This window comes from Electrona antarctica (genome assembly GCF_951216825.1).
Source record: "Electrona antarctica genome assembly, chromosome: 16".
NCBI classification, from domain to species: domain Eukaryota; kingdom Metazoa; phylum Chordata; class Actinopteri; order Myctophiformes; family Myctophidae; genus Electrona; species Electrona antarctica.
Window position 1 is genome coordinate 30208094 of NC_136797.1, and position 13763 is coordinate 30221856.

At 45.0% G+C, this 13763-nt stretch overlaps 1 protein-coding gene across 2 annotated transcripts; it reads right to left on the minus strand.

The window, feature by feature from the left end:
• Positions 1-63: 63 nt before the first annotated feature.
• marveld2a (MARVEL domain containing 2a) lies at positions 64-13294 on the minus strand. Of its 2 annotated transcripts, none has more exons than XM_079523763.1 (9): positions 13196-13294; positions 12537-12586; positions 10344-11390; positions 7296-7516; positions 5808-5843; positions 4494-4663; positions 3073-3244; positions 1962-2012; positions 64-466 (listed from the first exon to the last, which is right to left on the minus strand). In XM_079523763.1, exons 3-9 carry the CDS (start codon positions 11371-11373, stop codon positions 347-349), a joined length of 1800 nt encoding a protein of 599 aa, XP_079379889.1. In that variant the 5' UTR covers positions 11374-11390; positions 12537-12586; positions 13196-13294; the 3' UTR covers positions 64-346. The 2 variants fall into 2 exon arrangements, with proteins under 2 accessions (XP_079379889.1, XP_079379890.1); XM_079523764.1 differs by lacking the exon at positions 13196-13294 and adding an exon at positions 13009-13119.
• Between the last annotated feature and the right edge of the window lie 469 nt (positions 13295-13763).

The following is a 13763-nucleotide window of genomic DNA, read 5'->3' on the forward strand; positions in this document are numbered from 1 at the left end:
CGTTCTGGGTCCAATTGGTTCCATTTGTACACTCTCAGAGTTACAATACAAATGGGGGCGGCAGTGGCTCAGCGGTAGAGTGGCCGTTAGAGAGGCCGGATGGGAACCGCGAGGTTCCTGGTTTGATCCCAGGCTCCCCCAGAGTTAGTGTCCAAGTGTCCTTGAGCAAGACTCTTAACCTCTAATTGCTCCCGATGTGCAGGTTAGTGCCTTGCATGGTTTCCCCCGTCATCAGTGTGTGAATGTAATGCACAATCCATGTAAAGCGCTTTGGATAAAAGCGCTATATAAATGCACCATTTACCATTTTATAGGGGACTTTGACATTAAAGAGAGAACCAGTGGTTTAGTCGTAGCCGTCGTTCCATTCCATAACCTTGTCATATTCCTGGATCTTCTGTTTAATGTGAGACAGTTTATTCTTCAGGTATTCACACCGTTCCTTCTTCTCCAGAAACGTAGCATCCTGGAAAGGCAAAGCAGAGGGTCACGTCAGTGTTCCTCTCAAGATGTTGTGGTGTGAAGCCGTGTGAATCCGGAACATGAGGAACCGGATCAAACATTGAGGAACCAGGAATTGGTTCCATCACATTTGGAAGCGTTTCTGGAACCGGTTTTGTCAAACTGTCAGAGCTGGTATGTAGACTTTGTGTCTGCTATACAATTACACATACAATACCAGTGGTTCTCAAATGTTTTTCAACTCTGAGAGTGTACAAATGGAATCAAATGGAACCCTTAACTTAGGGGTTAAGGGTCTACTTGGTTCCATGGACTCTCACCCCCTTTTTGAAACTAGCTCCTCGCCACTCGCCCTACACACTTCCACTTGGTTTGAGCATAGATATATGAATAATAGAGATGGCACTGGAGGCGAGGGGAATCCCGGTGCCGTCTCTATTATTTATATATCTATGCTCAAACCAAGTGGAAGTGTGTAGGGCGAGTGGCGAGGGCTTAGTTTCAAAAAGGTCCTCAGAGTTACAAAGGTGGTTGCACACCGGCCGCGTTTTTCGGAAAACCGATGGAGAAACGCAGCTAAAAATCCGAATTCGCATCCGATTCGCGCCCGGTGTGTGGAGACCTTAAGAGTCCATTTGGAACCCCCCGATATAGGAATCGTTAAAGGGAACCGTTAAGGAATCGGAACCGTTAAAACTCCAACCCTAATACTGTGGCAAGCTGCCATTTGCCGAATACATAATAAACGTTACTGAGGACAACATACAATCTGATTACATAATAAACATTACTGAGGACAACATACAATCTGATTTCCTTCTGTGGAAAATCTTCAGTTTTCCAGTAATTGTTTTTGTTTTTGTTTGTGCGTGCAACCAAAAAAGAAGAAAAAACATACACAGATACCAAAGCATTTCCCCACAGCTTCCCTCTCCCATAAAAATGAAGATGAATTTCATGATGCCACAGCAATGTTTGTTATGCATGAGGCCACAAGCACGCACCACATAGCTTAGAAGCAGCATTGTACACATTTCTCATTAAGACTGACCAGAATAACAATATATTTGATCATCGTTCAAATGGAATAGAAGCAGAGAGATCTACTAACCTTAGGTTAACCGTTAAAGTGTAAAGATGTCCTGAACATGTATCTAGCTGCCCAACTACTTACTGGCTGGTATCAAAGTAATAGATAAACACATTGCTTCCACTAATGCATATATATATATTTATATATACTATATTTTTATTAACTACTTGTCTTGAACCCCAAGATCTTTATTCCTGGGGGCTTATGTTCACCAAAAAAATCTACAAGTTCAAAATGCGTCACGACATGAAGCATTTTGGAGCTTGTAGATCGGCGGTTTTTGGCATTCTGACATTCTGTGTGGAGGGGAAAAAGAATGCACCAAGTACAGTGCTGTGCAACTCCAGAACAGGGCTGCCAATGTTGGACTGTGAGAACAATAGATGGAGACAGGAAAACAACTCACCGTCTTTTTACGCTGGTACTCCTGAAGTATTCTGTTAATGCGATCATACTCCTGAAACAAAAAACACTTACATTTAGGTCACGTTACTTAACCACTTAAGCCCCGTTTTACACTTTGGCTATTCACAAATTGTCGATCTACAAGCTCGTTGGCCTGTAATAATGACATGCCACCACACACCAGGGTTAATGTGGTTCAATTATACAATACTGTCTATAACATGTTTGTTTGTCATCAAAATTGATGACGCACTGTCTAGCTAGGAAGTTGAGTGTGGGTGGAGGGGAAATGCAGCAGGAACCAGGAAGTCTTGGGAGTCGGGACAGGGCGGACATGAGGTCTTAACTCAAACAACTAAATGAGAGTGGTAGGGAACTCCATGTAGCTACAACGTCATGAGCCCGGCAGAAATCAGCCCATGGTCTGTCTTTGTCCTGCCTGCGTGTGCAATTCCCAAGCCAATTGTTTTTGGGAGTGCACACTTTGGTTTCTACTGGTGATTCCACCACTAAAGACAAAGAATACAACTCATAACTGGAGATGCAGACTCATTTGGCCTCACAGTGGTCATAGAAGACACTAGACTAGAGTGTCATGAAAAACAGTAAAAGTGCCATTACTGTGTAGGCTAAATATCTCTTCCCCATGCACAATGCAACCTCCTGTGTTTGTTACTTCCGCAATGATTATACTTTGCATGCACTTTGTATTTACAGTAGAGTCAAGTACACACTTTCAAAATATAAAAGCTTGTAGATCAGATTTTGTTTTTGCTATTTGTCATACTACTAAGTATTAGCCCATAATAGCAAATCTGCAAGCTTGTGAATTAGTGTCTTGCTATTTTATTTTATTTATTTTACATTTTTGAAACATATTGAAAGTGTTAATATTCAAAGTGTAATTTTGAACACAAAACATTTTTGTTTCCACAGCCAAATACATATCAATTTGGGGTTTCTTGGCACAAAAAAAGAGAAGTACTGATTTAGCAGGCATTTGTAGAATGGGCCCAAGGTCTTAATGGGCTAACTGACTCACTACATCAATAAGTTTACGCTTGAAAGACTAAGGGGTCAGAGGTCAGGGAGAAATGAACTGAACCAATCACCATCTGGTTGTGAGCATGCTGGGGTAAGCTGTGCATCAGACTGTCCATCTCCTCAAACTTCTTGAGTGTGGCCTGCACGTCCGAGTGGATCTCCTTGTACTCTGCATACTGGTCATTGAACACAGCCCGGTACTGGTCGCGTTCATCGTCTGACCGGATGGTCGGGTATTTACTGCAGGACATGAAGGAATGGAAGTTACACAAAATGTGGAAATGCCATGTGGAAACAGCCATCAAAAAGTGTGACTGCAGATCCTCCTTGATGACCACCATAAAAAAGAAAGACAAATTGGCCATTCATTTTTCCCATAGAGATTTACAAAAACATCAACATCAATTATTTTAAGCCTAGAATCAAGCGATCCAGGATCCTGGTGAGTCTGGTATTTATTAAATGTAGTATACAGTGGCGAAGCTATCAGCGGTGCAACCGGTGCAATGCACCAGGGCCCAGAAAAAGAAAAAAAACAGAGTCAAGACAATTTTGTCATGAATCACCAGGATCTAGGATGGATGGGATAATTGTTTAAATATTTTTGTAAATCTCTATGGGAAAAATGAATTGGAGTTCAGTGGGTCCAGAAAACCACACCCACTGCTATGCTCTATACTTTAATTTCTCCTAGTATTGATGATCTCTTGTATAGTATTGTGTGTCTTTATATGTCTGATGAATTGAATACACCGGACCACAAGCCCTCAGGGCTTTTTGTGTTATCCTTTTAGCATTATTGTATAACCTTTTATGTATCTTCTGCAAACCATTAAAAGTATTCAATTAATCAATACACCTTCTCATGATAACCAGAATACTTTTGCTACACTACAACAAAACATTGCTGCAAATGTGATTGTGAGAGTTGTCTCTCTTCTTCAAACTAAGACCTTTCTAGTGTCAAAACAAATCATTTTGAAGTTTTCAAGGTTTGCATTTATACTGCACAATTGCACATGTTAAGTCCAGTAGGTTTAACAGCCAATAACAATCAGAGAAGTAGTTGTAGTAGGAGTGATAGTATAGTAGCAGTAAACATTCTAGTAGTGGTAGTAGTGCAAGTTATTTTGCAGTACAAGTAGTAGTTGTCGTGCCCCAGCTCCAAGAGGGGTACATAAGTCTTCTGCCAAAAGTGCAAATAATATTGCTTATAGTAGATACCGATAAAAGTACATGACGTGATTGGGAGAATTTTCTCCATCTGCTGGTGGCTAATAGGCAAATAATAGAGTAGAGGCCAGATTTGCAAGCATGTGGAACATAACATTTGTTTACACAGTGCAGTGTAAGGAGGTACTAAACCTCACTTCAACGTGTGTTAAATCATTTTGCACTAAACTGTGACTGAACACATCTATCTTCTTTTAGCGCGTGACTCATTTAATTGGGTTGTGTGTGTGGGTCGTTGTGGTGAGGAATCACTCACGCTATGTAGTCGGGCATGACCACAGGTTTGGGAATGTGTCCTGAGGGTATGGCTCCCTGCAGCACCTTGGCGGGGGCTGCCTTGTGGTGGGGGGCTGCTGCTGGGACAAAGTCCACCGTGGACCTCTGGACCGGCTCTGCTGGGCCTTTGTAAATAGGAGCTGGAGCTGCCTACACAGGGATGCACACGCAGTTTAGACACACCAACGGACCGACATGCGGAAAAACAACGGTCGGACATGCGGTCGAACATGCGCTGCTCCCGGGCTTGCGGTTAGGGTTTGAGGTAGGTTCGTCTAAACTAAAACCTGTACCCGCCTACACACACACACTCATCAACAGGGATGAGGTTAATTCCGCTACACGGCCCTCACATCTGTCGCACCACCGACCCGACTCTGTCAGTCCTTTTCCCCTTTATGCCCATAAATATGGATATGCATCTGTCTGTCCTGGGAGATCCCTGAACGCATATATATATATGCCCATATATGGGCATGCTGATTTTCCCATATATGGAGATCCCTTTATCTGTCAGTCCTTGTCCTGTTTATGTCCATATATGAAGAATTGGAGATCCCTGTCATCAGTATCTGCCCATATTCAGTATGGGCATCCCCACTTTTTTGCACAGCAAAGTTCATCATAATTCAGTCGTTAGTTTGAAAGATAAAGACAGACAAACAAACAGACAGGCAGAAATATCTTGGCAACAACTAAAATTACTGGCACATTCCTTCTGTTTAGGCCGATACAATTTCTTTTTTATAGGCTGTTTTGAGATACCATTGAGACTTATTTAAGTTTTAAGCTACTTTTAGATGGGAATGAATCGATTAACAGCTCCATTAACTGCTCCAGGTCGCAAGTGGGAAAAAAAAGCTCAACACAATCGAGGTCTAGTTAGTCGTGGGCAGAGTAATTTAGTAAGAGAGTGGCGACACTAGCGTTGACTCCCATTGTAACAATGGAATGCGGAGGAAGTGCTCATTCTATCTCAATGGGATAGTTCCAGCCATAGGAGCAATGTTCGGAACTATAGCCCATAGGCACCCGCTTTGCGGCGAGATCAAAGCGTGTCGCTACTCTCCTACTCTACACTCTGGTCGTGGGCATATGCACAAAACGAGCGAGCGTGCGACAATTTCACGGGACCGCACTAAATAAATACCCTTGCGTTGTTGCCCCTCGACTCATCTGCGCGTACAGAAAAAAACGCAGGTCTCATTGGAAATGAATTACTAGGCACGTTCATTGTTGCCCATCTGAAAAGGTCTTTATTCTGGCATAAAAGTCAGTCAGTAGTAGTACTTACTGTGATGCGTGCTGCGTGCACCTCAGCAGGCTGCATCTGGGAGTGTGTGAAGAAAAGGAGTTGGAACAACGTTAGACCACCTAATCATCTCATCTGATAACATCTCCCCCTCTCACCTCATTATCAGTCAAGCATGGATAAACAGTAAACACTACTCCATTATCTCCACTGTTGCCAGATTTTGTGAGAGAAAGAAGCAGCCACGTCTGTGATTGAAAACAAGCCCAAAAGAAGCGTCTAGGCATGAGTACTTTAAACCTACATACTGTACACATACTGTACATTTGAAAATAGACAATCTACAAGCTCACAACACGTAGCATCTGTGAGCTTGTAGTTCTGCTATTTTCAAAAAGATCTTGACAAAGTGGATATTTGGAATATACATATAACTACACTTTAAGAAAAACTACCAATATTTCAAAGCAACTTTACAGAAAAACAAGCCCAAGGTCGCTTATAATAAACAAACATGGCAACACTGGTTATCCCTGTCATTCCTCCCAACCCCCGTTTTTCCATTGTCTTTCTCCTCTATGCTTTACTTTCAGTGCGGACTATCATCCCCTCATTCATTCATCCATCCATTCATTCCCCCATCCTTTTCCCACCCATCCACTCACTCCCTCATCCTCTGATTCCTCTCTCCACTGACAACTCAAATCTAGTTCTGTTTGAAGGCGTGGTGTTTCACTAACAGGTGAAAAGAAAACAATAGCTCAGTGTTTCTAAAGAGGGGGTTCCAGGGGGTCCCGCAGCAAAATGAGGAAATAAACCAGGCCTATTTCATACTTCGGCTATAAGAAAACAGCCGATCTACAAGCTCACAGTGCCTGAAAGGTTTGGGAACCCATGGCGGTTAATAATGTCTCCCCCCTTCTCCGCTCCCTACATTGGCTCCCGGTCGCTGCCCGCACAGAGTACAAAACTTGTCTCTGATGCTGGCATTCAAAGCAACCAAAGGTATGGCACCCCCATATCTTGCAAGTCTGATCGGACCCTACAAACCCTCCCGCGTGCTCAGATCAGACAACGCAGGGAAGCTGGAAGTACATTCACAAAAAACACCAGGACAACGCTCCACACATCCCAAACTCTTCTCCCTTCTGGCTCCAAAACTATGGAATGCAATTCCCATTGCAATCATAACTGCAGACTCACTCCCAATCTTCCACCGTAGACTGAAAACCCACCTCTTCAGACTCAATTTTGGCCCATAGCACTTGCCGTAGCACTTGCCCTAGCCTTGACGACCTTACAGGCGTATGCAAAGGCTCAACTTACTTAACTTAGATAGCATTTTATGTAGACATAGCACTCTAGTGTATATGCTTGTTATGTTTCAGATATTCCACTCCACTGTTAGGTTCTTACTTATCTTACATATGAGTATTACCATGTTTTTGTTCTTGCTTACTGTAAGTCGCTCTGGATTTAGAGCCTCTGCTATGCTAAATGCCTACATTGTAAATTGTAATGTCATCATACCTGCAGGCCGTACTTCTCCCGGTATTTGCGAGCAGACTCATGCCTCCACAGCTTCAGACACACTATGGCTCCTAGGAGGTAGATGACCATGGTGACAAACAGGAAGATGATGGCCGCCACCTGGCCCGCCTCCGTTCGACAGAAGGCCCCGTTGATGCCATTGTTGAACACCGGGTAGGAGCAGAGGCCTCCGCGGGTCGTGTCTCGCACGTAGACAATCGCTGGCAAAAACAAATAAGAGATTATGGGGCATAGCAATCTATCTAATAATTTAGCGATCGCTGTCTGTCTGTCTGTCTGTCTGTCAGTCAGTCTGTCTGTCAGTCCGTCCGCTTCCGGGTCACCACTCACCAGTGAAGCGTTATTATTTATCCCACCGCAGTTCTAGGAAAGCCCTGCTGTGATTGGCCAGTAGTCGTTGTGATTGACAGTTCTCGTTTTTGCGACCAGTCATTAGTTCTACAACTACAACCTATCTCAAACCCTCACCCTAAACCTAACCCCCCACGGGGCAGCACACCTAAACCTAACCTTAACTCATGTCTAACCAATGACTAGTCTAAACTAAGTATGCACCCCCCTAAACCTAACCCGAACGGCCTAACCTCAGTAAAACGATGCCTTCCCGGGAGCCAATCAGACACATGGTGAGGCGGGTCTACCCTAGAACGTTGGTGGGATTCATAATCACGCACCAGTGAAATGCACGTTGGGACGGCTTCCGGGTCTACAGTATGGGACACAGATTAATACGGGGACACACTTTTCCGCGTAACAGACCCACACGGGGAAAATAACTCGGACGGGGCATGTTAACGTCAACACACGCGCTGTTTCGACACCACACTGAACATCATTTGCTGTTCATATATTCAGAACGGGTATATCTATCTAATCATTTAGCGGATGCTTGCTCCCTGTCTATTCGCTGTCTTTCAGTCAGTCAGTTGGACGGGGACATGTTAACGTGAACACCCATCCGTTACCATATATTCAGAACGGGTATTTATTTACTTGTCTGTGAGTCCCCAGCAACTATGACGAACTATGATACTTGACTGCAAATTATAAAATGCTTTGTAATGTGCCGTGATTATCAGTATAAAACATTATATTTATAGAGTGCTAATAACTGTAATTATACTGTGTTATAAGCAGATATTACATTGAGACATGGGCTTCTATAAAGTGTTATGAAGTGTTAAAGTATATATTATTGGCTTCCGGTTGCTGCATGCATGCACCCAGTACAAAACTGGTGTTGGCGTTACACGGCAACCAAAGGCATGGCAGCCTTCAAGACATGAAACCCACCTCAAATCCATTCCCACTCCCTTAGATCAGGTAACACAGGAATGCAGTCCAACCTAAGCCTCCCGTAAAATACTCTGGACAACACTCCACACGTCCCAGACTCTTCTCCCTTCCCCAAAACACTCTGGACAACACTCCACACATCCCAGACTATTCTTCCTTCTCTAATACACCCTGGATAGCACTCAACACATCCGGTCCCAGACTCTTCTCGTTTCCCTAAAACACCCTGAACAACACTGTCACTCCACTCCACACGTCCGTTCCCAGTCTCGTCTCCCTTCCCTAAAAACACCATGGAGGACAACACTCCACACGTCCTATAGACTGCTTCCTGGACAAGAGCGTCTGCTAAATGTCCAAATTGTAATTATGCCTGATTGTCTCCACCAGGCCGAAGGCATGGGGAGAGAGTATGTTTTGCACTCCGTCCGTGTGTGTGTGTGTGCGTCCGTCCTTCCTTCCGTCCGTCTGTTACCAGCTAATCTCCGGCACCGTTAACCCGGTCGATGCCAAACTTTGCACACACACTCCCTGGATGCCAACGATGAACCTCTGCCCCACATTTTCCAGAACGGCCTGTTATAGCGCCACCATGAGGCAGCTTTTCACATTTTTTTAACCTAAAACTGCACCGATCTGCGTGAAACGTTGCATGCACACTCCCTAGAGGCCAAGGACAAACCGTTGACCTGCATTTTCCGCATCTGCCTTTAATAGCGCCACCAGGAGGCCGACTTTTGTAAAACACATTTTTTGATATTACTCCTCCAGATTCTGTCCAAAAATCTCACAAATCGTTACACACCATCTCTATGGTCATGTGCTCATGTCGGATCTGTCCGATATTTCATATTCCATCCTAATTGGCTATAATTAGCTTTCACAGTTTGCAAGATTGCCCCGTTTTGAACAAAAGCCTCAAATCATTAACGCAGCATGCAATTTACGTGAAATCTTTCACACATTTTCTTACTAGGCTGAGGAATATATCCCACCCTTTTCACATTGGCCTGTTATAGCGCCACCAACAGGTTGATTTTTGCAAAACACATTTTTGGAACAAAATGCCTCAAAAACATGTTTATATTAATCCTAAACATTTTGCCAAACATCTCACACAGTCCTATCCTCCTGGTGGAGACCTGTGCCCAGAAGGGCACTTTTTCTAGTTAATTATACTCCTTAGTTGCATGCTGCCGTCGCTCTGTGATGCTTTGTGAGCTTGTAGATTTATGGTGTTCCACACCGTGCAACTATGTATAAAAATCTTTACTGATGATTGTTGTTCTGATACCAATACCAGTGTCAGAAAAGCTGTCGATACTGCCTAAAATGCTCGTATCAGTATTGACAAGTAGGCCAGTTTATGCAGATCCGATCACATGATAGTGTAATATTTTGAATGTTTCAGTTGATGTTGCACTACTGTTTTATCGTCTTACTTTACCATTTACATTATTTTACTAATTTCTATGTATTCCTAGATCTGTGGTTTTCAAACTATTTAATTTCAAGGACCACCATGATTCTGAGTGTACAAATGAACCACCTCAAGAAACCCTGAGGGTCCCTGGACCCCACTTTGACAACCACTGTCCTAGATTCACTTTTTAATGAACACACTGGCATCGGATTGGTACTCGGTATCGACCGATACGCAAGTTATGGGTATCGGAATCATCGGGAAGGAACCATTTTTATCAGTACATCGCTATTTACTGAATAACCCACCTGCCGTCATGTAGAGCACAGCCAGGGCCAGGTTGATGATAAACTCGGTCACAGGCCACCAGGAGGAGTCCAGCAGGATGGTGCGGTAGTACATGGTCATCCCCATCACCAGCACGATCACCGTCACTATCCACGCCAGCCCGGCCACCACCAGAATAAACGGCGTCTTGGGCCCCGTGTAGTAGGCACCACCCGTGCCCGCTCCGTACATGCCCCCTCCTCCATACCCTCCGTACGCCCCGCCCGGCGAGGAGTACCCGAACATGTTGAACCACTCGTTGTCCTTGTGCACGTACGCACAGACGCAGGCAAACACGGCAGCTCCCAGCAGCAGCTCCATGCACCCCAGAATCCTCAGCAGTCCGGCCCAGGACTTCATGTAGTCATAGCGCTGGTGGTACTCCTCCACTCGCTCGCTGTAGGTCAGAGCCGTGTGGTGGGTGCGCCCCGACAGGGACTCCAGAGGCTCTCGCGCCTGCAGCAGCTCCTTGCGGGAGTTGTAGCTGCTGCCCACCCCCGAGCCGCCCCCACCGTAGGGGTCCCGGTAGGACCCGGGGACGGAGGGCGAGGCGGGAGGCGAACAGCGCACCCCCCCGCTGGTGCCGTTGTTGTTGTTGTTGGTGGTGGAGGAGGGGGCGGAAGAGGAGGCAGACATGGGGGGCCAGGGGGACTTGTTGGTGCCGCTGCTCCGCCCGCTGTTCCCCCGGAAGAAGTTCTTCCAGGAGTCCGGGATGAACCGGTGCACAGGTTTGATGTCTAGGGCAGGGTCCGCTTCCGGGTCGGTGGCGTTGTCCCCTCCTCCCTCGCTGCCACTGGGGTCGAACTCTAGTCCGACGGGGGGCTGGTGGGGCAGGGGCGGGGGTGGCAGGGGGTCTGCGCTAAGGGCGAGCAGGTGGGCTGCGGGCTGCTCTCTCAGGGGCTGCAGGGTGTAGGAGTCGTCTCTGGGTAGGGTCCCAGCGGGGACCTGGTCATAGTGGGGCGCCTGGTGGGCACGCTCAGTGCGGCCGTAGAAGCCTCCTCCATAGGACATGTGGAAGGTAATGGTCCCTATGCACGCACGCACACACACAATATTGTCAATGCGAGTCAAATGAATACGTTCGTAAAATGAACACCCTACTTGAGCATACTACAGCTCCACACAAAAGTATCAAAAGTAGCAGATTATTTATACGTTGATTTGGACGGGATGACGGCATGAACACCACACATAAAATGCTGTGTAAATACACTGGATTTAGCAAGAATGTTAATCCACCCCTAGTCCCCATTTGATTCCTGAAAAGTAACAGTTTTGGACATATGAGGTTACGTTTCCACCTGACAGAGACAATATGAATTTGGACTTTTATTTGGCTTACTGATTGTTTACCTATATAAGGGGCTGTCCGAACAATCTTTGCGATGATAAATAGTTGTCCTTAAATGTTATAACTCTTGTTGTGGACAGCCAACTTTAATGACTTGGGTCACTGAATTCTTAAACATCCACATTATTATCAAAGCACAGCCAGGAAGTAAGAAATCAAATAAAAATGAATCAAATAAAACCACCAGGCAGATCCCAAGACTGTGATAATGGCTTAAATAAGATGAATATAACATTAATATGCAACACCGTCTTACTCTCAAATGAAGGAATTAGGATACCCACGCCTATATTTTTGAAGGGCGCAAGCTAGCCCCTCCAACGTCTGCATGGCTTTCAGGAAAAAACAACCTTGGAGGGGCTATAGCACCCCTCAAAAGCGGTTCAGCCAGCACCAACACCCCCCAGAGCAGAGCAGACCCACACCAGGAGAGGAGTATTTGGGAACATTTGGGGCTACCTATAGTACCAGCAGCAATCCATAGTAGCCTATAGTGAGTGAAAAGTATTATCCAAGCACCCTCCATGCAAGCTTGTGTCAATAATACATCTTTGTGCCATGCATGACCGAAACAAAACCAAATGCAACAAATTATGCTATTGAATAAACAGGTGCAGGCAGACTCTAGTGGCTACAAGTTTCCAGGAATTAAACAAGCTGCAACAAAAAGGCACAAAAATGTATTGTGACTGTAAACAGAAAATATAACAGGAGATGTATGTGAACTATGAGGGCGGTTGAAAGATCATACATACACAACAGTGCTTGGATAGAATACCTCTTTCACACGCACGCAGTGTGAGTGACACGCAACTCGACTTACATTGGCTTGCAGATCAGAATGCAAACCTATACGAGTACACCAGCAAGCACCTGCAGCAGGGGAACAACAACAACAAAGGCGTATTGTTATAGCTGCTGAAAACATGGAAGTGGTTGATCCTCCATCTGATCGATCGGCTGTACTGCATTACGCAATGCTTCCCAACTAGTAGAAATAGAGTTAAACGTCACAGGGGGCAAAGATGTGCTCTCAAGACGAAAATAGCTGATGTACAAGCTCAAAACGCGTCGCGTTGTGAGCTTGTAGATCACTCAGCTATGTTCACTTGTTCAGGCGGCAGCAACTTAGGTTACCCAATGCTTGGGATAAATTATAGCAGACGGCCTATCAAAGTGTTTGGTTGCATGGTCTGATTAGGCTTGGATGATTATCGCGTTCTTGGGTTGTGACTCGAGTAATATACTACACAGGAACAACATGTTTTTAAACGTCTTTTTGTTTATTATCATACCAGCCGCTGTCTGAATCTGTTAACTTTTACACAGTAGCCTACGATTCCACTTGCATTACAGCTGTTTGCGAAACAAAAAGTTTGGACTTTGCGCGGTTAGCAGTATTTTACCGTTAATCGTATTATGCAGGCATTGATTACTTATAGGAATATTGGAGATAGGTTTTTGATAGAAATTTCCGCTTACCTTGTTTTTCCCTTTTATTTTTTCCTTTCTGTCTCGCATTTCCCTAACGTCAATCCACAGGTTTCCTTACAGACTGAACCTAAACCTAGCGTTTCCATTTGCTGCTCAGGGCTCACATCCGGTTTATCCCGCCTACTGTATCCGGTCAACTCCAAACACTGTACATAGTCTCGCGTTACCAGACTGTTGCCTCCGCGATTTCCAAACGCTTCATCATAATGATCATACATCTATATAGCATTCGGAGATTGTGAAATAGTTGTCTGGCTACGCGAGACTACACATAAATGCACATGGACCGTTTCCGTATCCTTTATAGAACGGATATGCGAATCTGCAAAGTGAATTGATCCCAGTCTACCTTACAGACGTACCCACGTGACCGTGGGCATCATTGCCCATCCCTATGACGTCATGTCGGGTGCAACATGTCCCTACCTGTGGCCAAGAAGAGCACTGTGACAGTCTTTGTCCTAGGTGACAGTCAGGAAACTGGATCTCTGTAGCAATGTGAAACCTTTGAAGGTTCTACATTACATTCAAGGTTTTATTTGCCTCATTACACATA